The sequence below is a fragment of the Trachypithecus francoisi genome, unplaced genomic scaffold, assembly GCF_009764315.1.
Source record: "Trachypithecus francoisi isolate TF-2019V2 unplaced genomic scaffold, Tfra_2.0 Lachesis_group7, whole genome shotgun sequence".
NCBI lineage: Eukaryota > Metazoa > Chordata > Mammalia > Primates > Cercopithecidae > Trachypithecus > Trachypithecus francoisi.
Genome location: NW_022681472.1, coordinates 14,102,945 through 14,116,656, shown reverse-complemented (window position 1 = coordinate 14,116,656; position 13,712 = coordinate 14,102,945). Strand labels below are relative to the sequence as shown.

The following is a 13,712-nucleotide window of genomic DNA, read 5'->3' as shown; positions in this document are numbered from 1 at the left end:
CCAACAATTCACAGCTGCATCCCAAACATCTCCTTTAAAAACTCTCACATACCAAGCCAGTGTTCCCTCTGCCCTACATCACCCCTAGGCCAAGTGTCAGACAATTAGGGATCACTCCTTACAGCCCATAGCCCACCAAAGTTATTCAAACTATCCAGTCCTAGGCTTACTCAGCATGCCAGCCTGCCTTGCCCATTCCTGCCCACAAAATTCCCAGTAAAGGCTCTGGGCATGCTCTGTCTTCTCCCTCTTTCTGTCTCCTGACCAACCTGGGTAGTTCCCTGTGTGGCCCTGTGTGCTGTGCTGTGCTGTGCCTCCTCTTTTCAGGGATCTATGAGTGGAAATTTCTTCCTCACAATCATCATTTCCTTGTCTTCTGTCTTACCATACCTGACTGAAACAAATCCCAAGTACGTTTTAGAACAGCTGCAGAACCTAACACTGCCCAAGCCAGTGCCTCCATCCTTACCATCTCTCCCTGTTGTCAGTGAGTGAGCCTCTCATGATTTAGGTGAAACGGCAGGAGGAATCTAATTGATATTCATAAATAATTGACTGGGCTGCTGAAAGCCTTGCCTTTAGCTGACCATTTCCAGGGCAATAATTTTCTTCAGAAAATACAGGTTATTCCAATGGCTCAGGTACGCATTGGCTGTTAGATTACACCTAATGGCCAATGAGTACCTGAACCCAAATGTGAACACCAATAATTTGTTTGTGGACAGTGATTTAGATGTTGATTATGCATGAATAATTCAAGTCAATTTGCTAAACACAGATGATATGTACTTTATTGTAAGGGGAAAAATTAATGTACTGCTCATAGTAAAGATCAATTTGTGTATCTGGATTGTGTCTTTATCAGTATTCATTCCTGACATTTCAGGAAATTAAATGCAAAATTAGTAGCATCCTCTGACAGTAAATTGTATACTGGATTATTCCTAATTACAATAACATTTTTCATAGTCTTCCACTTGTATGAGTAGAAGAGTAGGTAGAAATCTGAAATTCATTAACATTCATGGGTTCTGCCATTTGCTATTAACATGTTAGATCCATATTTTATAATTTTGCTAAAGCATGAATTTACATGTTTCCATACTGATATGAAACTTTGCCAGTGGGTATCCTCTCCAATCATTCAATATCCACATCTTGAAATAATTTATAATTCTTCATTAGTGGACTGTGTAAGCATTGCATAGTAAAATTCATATTCTATAGTGATAGATTATTGAATTATCAATGCATGAAAGTTTAGGGATTGATTTCTAAGACTGCACCCATTAAAATGACTTTTTTATCTGCACAAACATTCACACAAAGTCATGTTAAGTTTAAGTATATTTTCCATCTCAGGAAAAGTCACCCTTCATTCCAATTCTATGCACTGTTCTTCACCTTGTCTCCAATTCAAATGCTCCTATTCATTTATTTGAGTTATATTATTATATTTATTTAAGCTAGAAAAATCCTCTGATGAAAATGTTAAAGCATTCTTCATTACAGTTAAGGATTAAACTGGATTTTTTCCTTTACATATGAGTAGGATTTATGTGGAATGTTGTAGTGCAACAGCTCCAGTTAAATGTGAAGTAGCATTAAGTCAAAAAGATCATTTAAATCATTTCTAACAAGTGAACTAAAAAAGAATATTTAGTTCCACACCAGAAAAAGCTTTTAAAGCTTTCCTCTTAACACTTTGTGCTGTCTTTAAGCAATTACATATTGATTCCAGCTCATCTAATTGAACAATTAAATGAAATAAGTCTGTTTTGACAGAGAGGAATATTGTAAATACATCAGTAAAATAAATTATCACCTTATAAACACTACCCGTGATTTTGATTGCTAGGAAACTGTGTTGACAGCCTTAAGTCATAAATGAGACACAGTAAAGCATCAAAGAAATACAAACTTAGGCAGCTTGCGATTCTAAGCCTGTAATCCCGTATTTGTAATATAAGAGATACTTTAAGACACAAAAAGTATCTGGCGTTACACGTATATTTTTGGCACAGTTTTCTCTTTAAGGAAATTATGGGTTAAGAATCACATTATATATTTTTCTATCCTTTTACTTTCTGCTTTTCTGTTGAAAATATCCATGTTTTATCTGACTGTCTCTTATAAATGTCATGTAGTTAAATGAGCTTTTACTTTAAAATGAAACCTTTACTACATTTACATTAATATAAATATGAAAATGGCTTATTTTTCTAAGTATGTTGCTTTCTGTTTATGCTACAAATATTTTATGTGTCTTTTTTTTTCCTCATCTTCTTTAAGATTGCTCTTATTTTTCTCATTACATTATTTCCCATTTTTAGATTAGTGATTTTATGTTCTTTCTCTTCTTTCAGTAGCTGTCCCTGGAATACAACTATATAAAAGTCTAAAATTTACCAATATCTTTACCTCTTTTCTTAGATTACTTTAACTCTATACACCTTCTGTTCAATTTTTACTGGGGGCTGTTATTGTTGTTCATTCTAACTATAGTTTAATTGAATTCTGTAACTGAATAAACTTCATGAAACACTATTTTAATTATTTTATGAAGTTATTTTTCCTTTGGGTTTATTCACCTATATATTTCTTTCACCTGACATCTTTTTCTTTGTGCCTTTAAAATGTTCTTTCATGAAGGTCTGCAGGTAACATGCTTACCTTAAAAAACACACTTGCTGGGTATAGAATTCTAGATTGACAGTTATTTTCTTTCAGCATTTTGAAGATATTATATTATTCCACTGAATCCTTGTTTTCACTATTGTTTTTGAGAATTTACTGCCTTACTGTCTTTCCTTTGAAAGTGACCTGACTTTACTCTCTGACTGCTTTTGAGATCTTCCCTTGTCTTTGGTGTCCTGCAGCTTAATGGTGATATGTATGGGTTTCTTTGCATGCATTCTGATTGTAATCATTTCTCTCTGTCAGCAATTTTGGGGAAATTTTCATTCCTTATTTTTTTCAGATACTGCCTCTATCCCATTCTTGCTCCCTTCTTATGCTGTTATTCTGAGGGGCTGAATATTAGGCTTTCTCCTTTCCATGACTTTTTCATATTTTCTATTTCCTTGCCCCTCTGTATTACATTCTGAATAACATATTTTCCAGTTCATAATTCTCTTTTTAGCTCTACCTAATCTGAAATGGTCTATTGCAGTTTTAATCTCAAATATTTTATATTTTTAGTTTCATTTGGTTCCTTCTCAAATGAGTTTGGACTTCTTTTTTTAGTTGCTTGCTCTTTACCCATGTATTTAATCTCTTTTATTCTTTTAAGCATATTAAACATATTTGTTTTATACCTTCTTTTGCTAATTTCAATACATGAAGTATTCTGAAGTCTGAATATGTTGGTTTTAATAGCTTGTTTCATTTTGCTTTTCATACTTTTGAAATGAGAATTAATATGTATTAGAACTTTGTAAGAATTCTTTTAGAGCTTGTTTAAAAGTGATTTCTCTGGGGATGATTTATATTTGTTGCTGCCACATATTTTGAACCATTACAATCAAGAACCACACTTGGCCTGAATTTTTTAGACCACCCACATAGTGTATGTTCAGGCTACAAATCTTGCAAATGCTGGCTTTTGTTTGTGAATGAACACAAGAGATTTTGTTCCACTCTTCATTTGTATCAAAGTTCCAGAGCAGCCATTCTTGCATGTTCCAGTAGGTCACATACAAGGGAATGTTACTTCACCCTTGCACTGACAGTCTAATTCTTTTACCTCTTGATTTTAACAGGACCTCTCCCATTAAACATCTTGCTTTTGGTAAGGCATGGTGTTTGTCTTCTGTCTATTGCACTCTTAACTCAAATTCACACGAGGTTCAACAGTATCTTCAATATGAAAGTTGCCTTTAATACGCTGCGTCTTCTCTGAGTTCGCTTAGTTTTTGCCTTTAAGAGTTTGTGACTAATTTGCTAGTTCATCAATGCATGTGCTCTGCCACACTAGACAGAAGCAGGAGTTTTTTTCTCAAAGCAAATAGGATAAATCACTACAGCAGCAATTAAGTAAGCCTTTAGAGTAGGAGTTTTTATTTACCACTGCTCTGAAGACAAGAAGACTCCTGGAATAAAGTAGAAATGAGGAACAGACAGGTTTCTACAAATATTAAGTGAAATCAAACAGTGTTAGAACCAAATGTCACGTCACTTTATCTAACTAGCAGTGGGACAGAATACTTAAAACTGGGACTTGGAAGTCTGGTATTTTCATCATTGAATTGTACTTATATTGTAACTGTTCACTTTATATAGTATAATGCATATGATACTTTTAAAGAATTTATTAGACCACAGCAATAAAACTAATGTATGCCTCTTATTTATTTGAAATAAAAGTATCCTATTTGTTAAGGCTGAGCCTAATAAACTAGTTTAGGAGAAAATGATAAAATTTAGCCAGCCAGTTAGTACCTAATTCCAAATCATCTTTACTAAAATTTATTCAAGTAATAATTATGCCAGGATATAGACATACCCTAGATGACTGAGCATACTTTATTCATTCATGGAATAAAAACAAAATGAGACTTAACATAGCCGCCTGGCATTTTATTCAGTGGGACCCCACCTCAAGAGCTTGCCTTCTCTGTAAGCCTGTAAAAGCCCTCAATCCAAAAGAATAAGAAGTAAACATATTTCCTTACATCAGCAAATTTAGAAAAGACCAAGTGGATCTCATAAAATTGATAAACTTAACCAGTAGGTATATAAAATAACAACCAACCTTTTTTTCTCACTTTAAAGTGATTTTTCTGGACATTAGCCCAAACTTCCTATTTCACATAAGGCCACTGAGTGCCTTTGCTGAACTCATTCAAATGTCATACTCAGCTCTGTTTGGCAGAATCAAAGATCCTTAAAAATGAAATTGCTTTACAAACTATGACACTGATACAATGCCTCACACTTGTGAATCATTTCAAAAGTATAGCACTTCATATGCATTTTTCTATAATTGATGTTTTGAGTCATAGAGCGTATCGTTATTAAAGATAATAATAAACCCAATTGTAAAATGAAAGAAGTATTACAGCCTTGCTGATTTCACAGTAACTAGATGACTTACTTTCCATGCTTATTTGAATTTATTCTCATAAGGGGATTTTAGATGGCATAGTTTAGAAAAGAGAGAATGAATTTAAGTAGCAAAATTTTCACTCACTGAAACATCACAAAAAGTGCTGTTATATGCCCTGTTTCTATGGAGAGGAGTTTATAATATTTACTTTATATGATAAGAGTTATAAGTGGAGTTCTATGTTGTTTGTTCAGCCTATTATGCAGATGGTGCTTGATTAAAATCTATTTTAAACTACAGCGATTACTGCAAGATAGTGTGCATTAAACAGCTCTCCCAGCTCCATTAAAGGCTTTGGGACCGCGGCAGTTTATTTTAAATATGCTTATAGACGTTTCTAACTTCTCCAGGGACATTTCAATATCAGTGATTCTCTTTCCTTGATAGTCTTAACTCCTGTGCTCTGGCTTCTTAAGAAATACTATTATCTAAGCAACACCGTTAGCACATGCTTTTTTAAAGTGAAAGATTATTGTTTTCTTGTGATAAATAAGTTAAATATATCTCTATAATTAACCAATAAGACATGACAGGGGTGAATTACCAGAAACCTTCAGGCACCTCTAGGGATTTGAGAAATAAATCTATGTCTTACAAGTAAGTTACATGAAGCCCATGTATCTGTGTAAAGCTTATGTGTAATATTTATTTATGAATATTTATTTAGGTATTTGTGCACTTATGTATTCATCAGTGCTTTAACTGATGGTGAAATCAGTGTGTGGGTAGTCAGGGTGACATTTAGGGCCTCAGCTCATCCATGTTTTAGTTGCTATGATTTTCATACAATTTTTATGTGTGTTTCAAATTTTCTTTGCCTCATAAGTCTAAGCCTCTGCCCAGTGCTATAGAATACCAGAGCAGAAATGTATAATGATCCATTGCATGTAAAACACTGTACCGATGCTATGAAGGATGTGAAGATTAATGGGACCTGCTCCTTACTTTCAATGTGCTTGTCATCGTGAGAAATTCACCTTTTTGCATTATATAGTTTCTTCCATATTCTAAAGATTATGATGGAATAAAATTTAACTCTCCAGTCTTAGAACCCTAGTAACTTTACAAATACTGTATGTACTCTTGAGCAGTGTCCTGTACAAAATACTGTACTGTCTAATCCAGTAACTGCTAGTCATGTGTGACTGCTTCCATTTAAATTTAACCAATTAAGATTAAATTTAGAAATTCAATTTCTCAGTTGTACTAGCCACATTACAAGCGGCCTAGAGCCATATGTGGTTAGCAGCTACCCTTTAGACAGGGCAGAGAGCATATCTATCATCCTAGAAAATTTTACGAGACAGTGTACTCTAGACTTTAAAAGTCAAGGCCTTTTGGAAAGTTAGGATTTAAAATTATAAGCTTCCATCCATCTATGCAAGAAGTCAGGATCCAGACAATACTCAAAATTAAGGTCCAGGGACAGATTATAAATCCATTTAGCTAATTTTTCTACTACAGTCATATTTATCATCATTGTGTTTATTCCAAATAGTTTGTGGTCATAAGAGCCAAGTATCTTTCAAAGTGCATCCGTTACTGACATGAAAATGGCTCCAAATTACAGCAGCATTTCTGTCTTCAAGGAGGCTTTGGACACAACAGTGATCATGTGTTTTTCACACATGTGATGAGGCTACTTCCAAAAGTAGACCTTACAAATTCCCAGTTCATCACACAGAATCTAAAATGGCAGCTCATTTCTGCATCCTTTCCGCACAAGAAAAATGAAAAATAAAAAATAAGATCCCCACAGATCAGGGGGCAATGCCCAGTGTTCCTAAGACAAACAGCTTTATATTCCATAGAGCAAAACCCAAGTACTTGGGTACATGAGAGATCAAACTACAACAAAACTATTCTAAAGAGTAAAGATATTGTGAATACTTATTAGTCCTTGATACAAGAACATTGAGCAATATAATAAACAATTCCCTCCAAAGTACATTTTATCTCATAAAAAATAGAGATCTTTCATGCATAGTTTTTCCCCTTATGTAAGTCTTCAGTGGAAGTCAGGGCATTGTCTTAGATATGGTTCAGTTCTGTGAGGGCAATTTTATAAATGATCAGAATATTATGATCCAAGAATCTAACTTTGGTGGTGTAGTTTAGTTATTGAAGGAGAGGCAGTGAATCTTGAGTAATGAATATTTTATGTGTATCCTTTAGATTGGTCTTCTCAGACGCCAGTTTTCTTGCATGGCAGAAAATTCAAACCAAGGTTAACATGAGTATTTAAAGGGAAGGCATAGTGTGATGTTAACTGAAAGCAGATCAATATGCTCTTGTTTTTAGGCATGGCAAAGACAAAGATGATGTAATCTGATAAGACTAGCTGGTAGTCTGCTTTAATGGGGGCAACACCATAGTTTTACAGTCTAGTGCCTCTCAGGTACTCAATCAGATACACAATGGAAGCCCCAGAGTTACACTCCATAGTGCATAAATGATGTCTCCTGAGCCTTGAAAATGTGGAGGCAGAAGTCATGAAATACTTGCTTCTATTAAACAAAACTTTAAGCAACATTGCATTCAGCTAGCCCTCCAGGACAAACCAGGAAAATAGGTAAAGCCTCCAGGCAACTAACAAAATGGATTGGCTGTGTGGAATTATTTAGTGTTTTCTATAGGGTTGCTATCCATTGCCTCAAAATGATAACTGGTGTTTTTCATATGATTGAGCCTCTTACTGGCAGTAACAAGTTCTCCTGCTTCTTCAGGACATCTCTAAAAGTAGGGCCTGTTGTCAAATGCAAGAGGATGACTGTCCTCCTATCTGTTACAGCAAGGAATCACACATCCAGTAGATCTAAAGTCTGTACCATAATGTCCAAATACCAACTTAAAAAGGAGGTAAGCATGATGATCAGTGGTTCAAACAAAATTCTGGACAATGAAGGAAGGAAATTCTCTTACTCCATTTTGTGCCACTGTAACAGAATACCTGAAAGTTGGTAATTTACAAAGGACAGAGATATATTTCTTACAATTCTAGAGGCTCAAGAGGCCCTTGGCAAGAGCCTTCTTGCTGTGTCATCCCATGGCAGAAAGCAGAAAGACAAAGGAGCACATGTATGACAGAGAAAGAGAGAGAGAGAGTTGTCTTTTTTCTGTCTTTTTTGTTCTATCTAGGACCACAGCCTATTAAAGGGTGCCTGGCCACATTGAGGGTCTATCTTCCCCACCCAGTCCGCTGACTCACCCCAGTCACCTCTGGAAACCATCCTCACAGACACACCCAGAAGTAATACTTTATCAGTTCTCTAGGAATTCCTTAATCCAATCAACTTGACACCTAAAATTAACCATCACAAAAACTGTTTAAATAATGTGGGGAAACCTTTTAATAAGAAGCATTTAAATTACATAATAGGAAATTTATCTCTATGATTGACATTTGATTATTTTCCAGAAAGATTGATATAATCTGTAATCATGGAGATTTCAATGTGTCAGATCATTAATTTTTTAATTAAAATTTAAAATGAGTCTAGGTAATATTCCATATGAATAAGCATTCACTTATTTCTCTACTTTGTTCCCGATTTCTCTCAATCTTTGATGAAATATGAGGATTACTCTTTTTGTAGCTTTATTGAGGTATAATTGACAAATAAAGTTGTATGTATTTAAAGTGTACAGCATGATGTTTTGATATATGTGTACGTTGTGAAATGATTACCTATAATAAGCTAATTAACCTATCTATCACCTCACTTTTTTAAAAATGAGAATGCTTTAAACCTACTCACTTAACAAATTTCAAGTATACAACACAGTATTCACTATAGTCATTGTGCTGTATGTTAGATCCCCAGAACTTATTCATCTTATAACTGAAAGTCTGTACCCTAGACCACTCTATCTTTAATATTCTTCATTGTGGATCCTGTTGACTCCTTTTTTCTCCTTTTAAATAGTTTATGATTGTGAATGTAAGAATGGCCATGTTTACAAAATATTATCATTTTGCATTATTATTTTTATTACTTCTATAACAAATGTTAAGCATTTACTATGTATCACATATCAGGTAGCACCATGATATGTGCTAGTGAGCAAAAGCAGTGCCTTCATAGTGCCTACACGCAGACAGGAGTAGATCTAACAACCACATACATTATTGTATCATTACAAGTTTGATACGTGCTATGAATGGAAATATACAGAACTAAATAAGCTTGACTTAAGTTTGAAATATCTTTGAGACTTGGAAATAGAGATGTCAGTAACAGTTGTTTCTGTGTGTGCAAAACTCAGGGGAAACATGAACTTGGCAACTATCTACCCACAAATAGTAATAGAAACCCTGCTTACGTGTGAGATTACCTAAGTGCGCTCACAAGAGAAGGGAGTTTACTGCAAAACAAATCAGGAATGCTACCAATTAATGGCCAGGTGGAAAACGATGATCCTGAAATGATTCTGGAAACATCAGGGCCAGTGAGGTAGACAGAGAGGGTGATGTTAGGAAACCAGTGGGAGAGAGGGACCTCACAGTAAGAATCAGGTAAGGGGGAGACACAAGCATCCACTGGATTCAGCAGTGTGGCCAGTGGAGATCTAATTGAGAGCTAAGTGACAGGAAAGCACACTGAAGTAGGTTGCAGAGGCTGCATCAGGCCAGCGCAGCCAACCATTTGGAGGAGTTTAGTTGTGAAAAGGACAAAAATATGGCCATGGGTAGGCTTTGGGCACAGAAAAATTTTGCTTGTTTTGTCTCTCAAGATATCGAAATGCCAGTTAGAAGAGTAGAGTTCAAAGGGTGTGACTGAGGCCAGGCTCCCACCCCTAGGCATCTGCTTTAATCTGTGTAGAGTAAGACCTGGGCATCAGGGTACTAAAAGCTGACCAGGTGACTCTAATGTGCAGCCATGTTTGAGAAGCACCATTCTAGGTCATATGTATGCCTATGTGTTTTAATACAGCATTGTTATGCCAGTTTGTCCAACATCAAGCCCCAGACATGCTGAGTCTCTGATAGATTTACATGGTGGCCAATGACTTCACAGGATCACCTCTGTGATCCATCTCAGGGAAGTTATCATCTAGAGTTAATCTACATTAGCTTGTCAACTTGGTTCACAGCATCCTGTCCCCCTGGGGTTCTTTGATCTGCTTCAGTAGACAATTTCAGAATGATAATCTTTTTAATAGATTTCTCAATTAAGACAAAAGACAAAGAAATCACTTAGCTTTTTCTTATCTCTTTTTGGTGCTTGGGTATATCTTTCATACTGATTATAAGGTATCACATATTAATATTAAAGTATTTTCCATCCACTCATTCAATGAATTATTTTGAAAGTTTCTACCACGTCATAATTGATATATGAATACCTTTTAAAGTGCTACACATATATAAATATATACCATCTTAGTCATTATAAGATGGCGCCATACTTAGTTTTCACTAGAGGAAACAGAGGCCTGGAGAAATTAATTTAACCAAGGTAACAGCTAAAAATAGTAAAAAGAGGGCATGAAGCAAGGTCCTCTGAAATCATATCCACAGACCTCTCTGTATATCATGTTTCATCTCCAATGGTGGCAGTTATTTTACACAAATATCCCACCTAGCAATTTATCTAAATAAGATATATATTACATTATATCTGCAGAGAGAAGGCAACTACGACCACCACAATAGAAGGTGAGGGTACAGAAGCTGCCTTGACACTTCGTCAGTGGGCAAGGCATGTGCAAACTGAACCTTTCAGTTGCAGCCCTATTCTGTATTCATGTAGACTCATATAATTTTAGAGCTGGAAAGAAATCCTATCCACAATGCTTTATTTTAAAGGTGGATGAATTAATATCACATCTAGTTGGTAACAAAGGTAATATTCAAATGCAGCCATCTTAAATATGTTCAATGTGTAATCCTAGTTGTATCAGAATAACAATTAAAAGTATCAAAATAGTCATACTTTAGGAACATGGGAGAAGATAGAATCTACTTTTAAATTGAGTAAAAACCTGTTCTAGAACGCTCTAGAATCTAATTTCTGGAGGTGCACTCTCCAATATAGTAGCCATTAGTCATATGTAGCTATTTAAATTTGAACAAAGTTAAAAATTTAGCTCCTGATTAACTCTAGTCACATTTCAAGTGCTCACTAGCTTCATATGGTTAGTGGCTGCCATACAGAATAGTGCAAATCACAGAACTTTTCCGTCATTGGAGAAAGTTCCATTGGACAGCACTGATCTAGGGTCTAGACCATACCATTTTTTAAACCATGAGCATTGCTGGGTTTTCCTGGCAGCATTCCATAGACCTAGGGGCAAAGTCAAAAGCCATTTGAATTTATTTATTGGACATGCTGCCCCCAAGGTTTGAAAGCCGTAATTAGAAAGACAAGGATAGCCAGGCAGGGTGGCTCATGCCTGTAATCCCAGCACTTTGGGAAGCCAAGGCAAATGGATCACCAGGTCAGGAGATCGAGACCATCCTGGCCAACATGGTGAAAACCCATCTCCACTAAAATACAAAATATTAGCCAGGTGTGGTGGCACGCATCTGTAGTCTCAGCTATTGGGGAGGCTGATGCAGGAGAATCGCTTGAACTCAGGAGGTGGAGGTTGCAGTGAGCCGAGATCGTGCCACTGCACTCCAGCCTGGCGACAGAGCAAGACTCTGTCAGGAAGGAAGGAAGGAAGGGAGGAAGGGAGGAAGAGAGGAAGGGAGGAAGGGAGGAAGGGAGGAAGGGAGGGAGGGAGGGAACTTCCTTAGAAGAAAACAAGTTAGATTGTTCATCCAATGGTGTTTCTACAAGAGAAATCTGCTGTTGACACAGTTACAGTGTAAGAGAAAAAGTTAGGAATGTTAAGGGATTATATTTAATAGTATAATAATATAAAAAGAGCCAACTTTTTTTAAAAGCTAGGTAAGTAAAGTTGGGAGTAGGATGAATATGAAGACTATTGAAAGATGCAGTTTCATCTGGGAAAAAATAAAAACAATAACAAAACAATATGTCCCTTAGAAAAGCCAGTGTTTGAGTGATGTGAATAGGTGAGTGTATGTGTCTAAGTCTCAAAGGAAAACAACAATATGCCTTGTCCCCAAATTGTCTCAGTTCCCCTATAATTCTATTTTGATTTCTCTTTCAGATCAATGGTGGAGAGAAGCGGCCTGCCTCCGATATGGGGAAAAAACCAAAAACTCCCAAAAAGAAGAAGAAGAAGGATCCCAATGAGCCCCAGAAGCCTGTGTCTGCCTATGCGTTATTCTTTCGTGATACTCAGGCCGCCATCAAGGGCCAAAATCCAAACGCTACCTTTGGTGAAGTCTCTAAAATTGTGGCTTCAATGTGGGATGGCTTAGGAGAAGAGCAGAAACAGGTAAGGGATTCCCAGTAGAGTGGGATCCATGTAAGCTGAGATGGTGCAGTCTGAAGAAATGGCTTGCCAGGGCTTCGGGTAAATTCTTTAGATCCCAGAACAGATGCTGAGAATGTGTCCGCATCCAAACCAGACTTTCTGAGATGTTCACATAATGTTGTACTCCTTTATTACTCCCCCATAAATAGCATGTTGATTCCTTTGTTTCAAAGTTTATGTAGTGTAGATACTTTTAGAAGCACTTTTACATATCTCAGCCAGGATTGCATTATTCCTTAACGTTGCCAATGTGAACATAAAGACTGAAAAAAAAAGTCCTAAAAGTATTTTGAAAATTGTCCACACCTCTTTTCAGCACTTACTATTTACCATTTTGTCATCAAAACCCTCTTTGCTCTTTGCTAAATGAACCTCAAATTCAAGGGTTTCCACCCCTAGCCATTCCCTCAAGACTGCCGGGGGCTGTTATTCAATCCCCCATATGTATTTACACCATATTTTTAGGCTGTGTTGAATGGGACCAGATGCCTGGTTTTTTCCCTCTCTCATGTATTGCTATGGTGTGACTGAGGACCATGCTTAGGGAAGGTCACGTGAGACACCACGGACACAGCATAAATAGCTCAGAAGGTCTTAAAGAGGACTGGAGTCGCAGAGAGTGAGGGTTCAGTGAGAGGATGGAGCACACCTAAACAAAGAAGCAATGTTGATCCCACATTTCTAAACCAGGAACTAGATGGCCATGGTCACCGTCTAAAAAAATCTCAGCATCACAAAGAAAAATTTAAAAGCATTCTCATTAAAATAAGTGATTGAAATAACTACGTAGGTGCAGTTTTAGCCACTGCAGAATACTGAATTGCATTAATGATGAACTAGTCTCATATTTTATTCTTAGAGACATCAATCTTACCTTATCATATCCAGGAATTTTATAAGATACAGAAAAGCCCACACCTATTTATGCATCTATAAGGATCTATATATTGTGTTGATATTATATATTAATATCTGTAAGGTATAATGTCTTAACAGTTTTCAAAGCACTTTTGCGTGATTTATTTGATTTGTTTTACTCAATACTCATACAGGGAAATTATTACCCAAATTTTGCAGATTACAAAATGGGGCCATATAAATTAAATTCATTCATTTGTTTATTCAACACATATTTGTTGAGCACGTATGTGCCAGGCAGTGTTCTAGGCACTGAGGATAGAACTGACAGTAAGACAAACAGAATGCCATTGTG

The 13,712-nt window shown here is 36.2% G+C and overlaps 1 protein-coding gene across 2 annotated transcripts in view; it reads left to right on the top strand.

The window, feature by feature from the left end:
* Window positions 1–13,712, top strand: part of TOX (thymocyte selection associated high mobility group box) — a 313,830-nt gene that overhangs the window by 269,489 nt on the left and 30,629 nt on the right. For both annotated transcript variants that reach the window (XM_033203282.1, XM_033203283.1), the window contains exon 5: window positions 12,230–12,460. In XM_033203282.1, coding sequence (XP_033059173.1) covers window positions 12,230–12,460 — 231 coding nt within the window. The remainder of the gene's footprint in view (window positions 1–12,229; window positions 12,461–13,712) is intronic.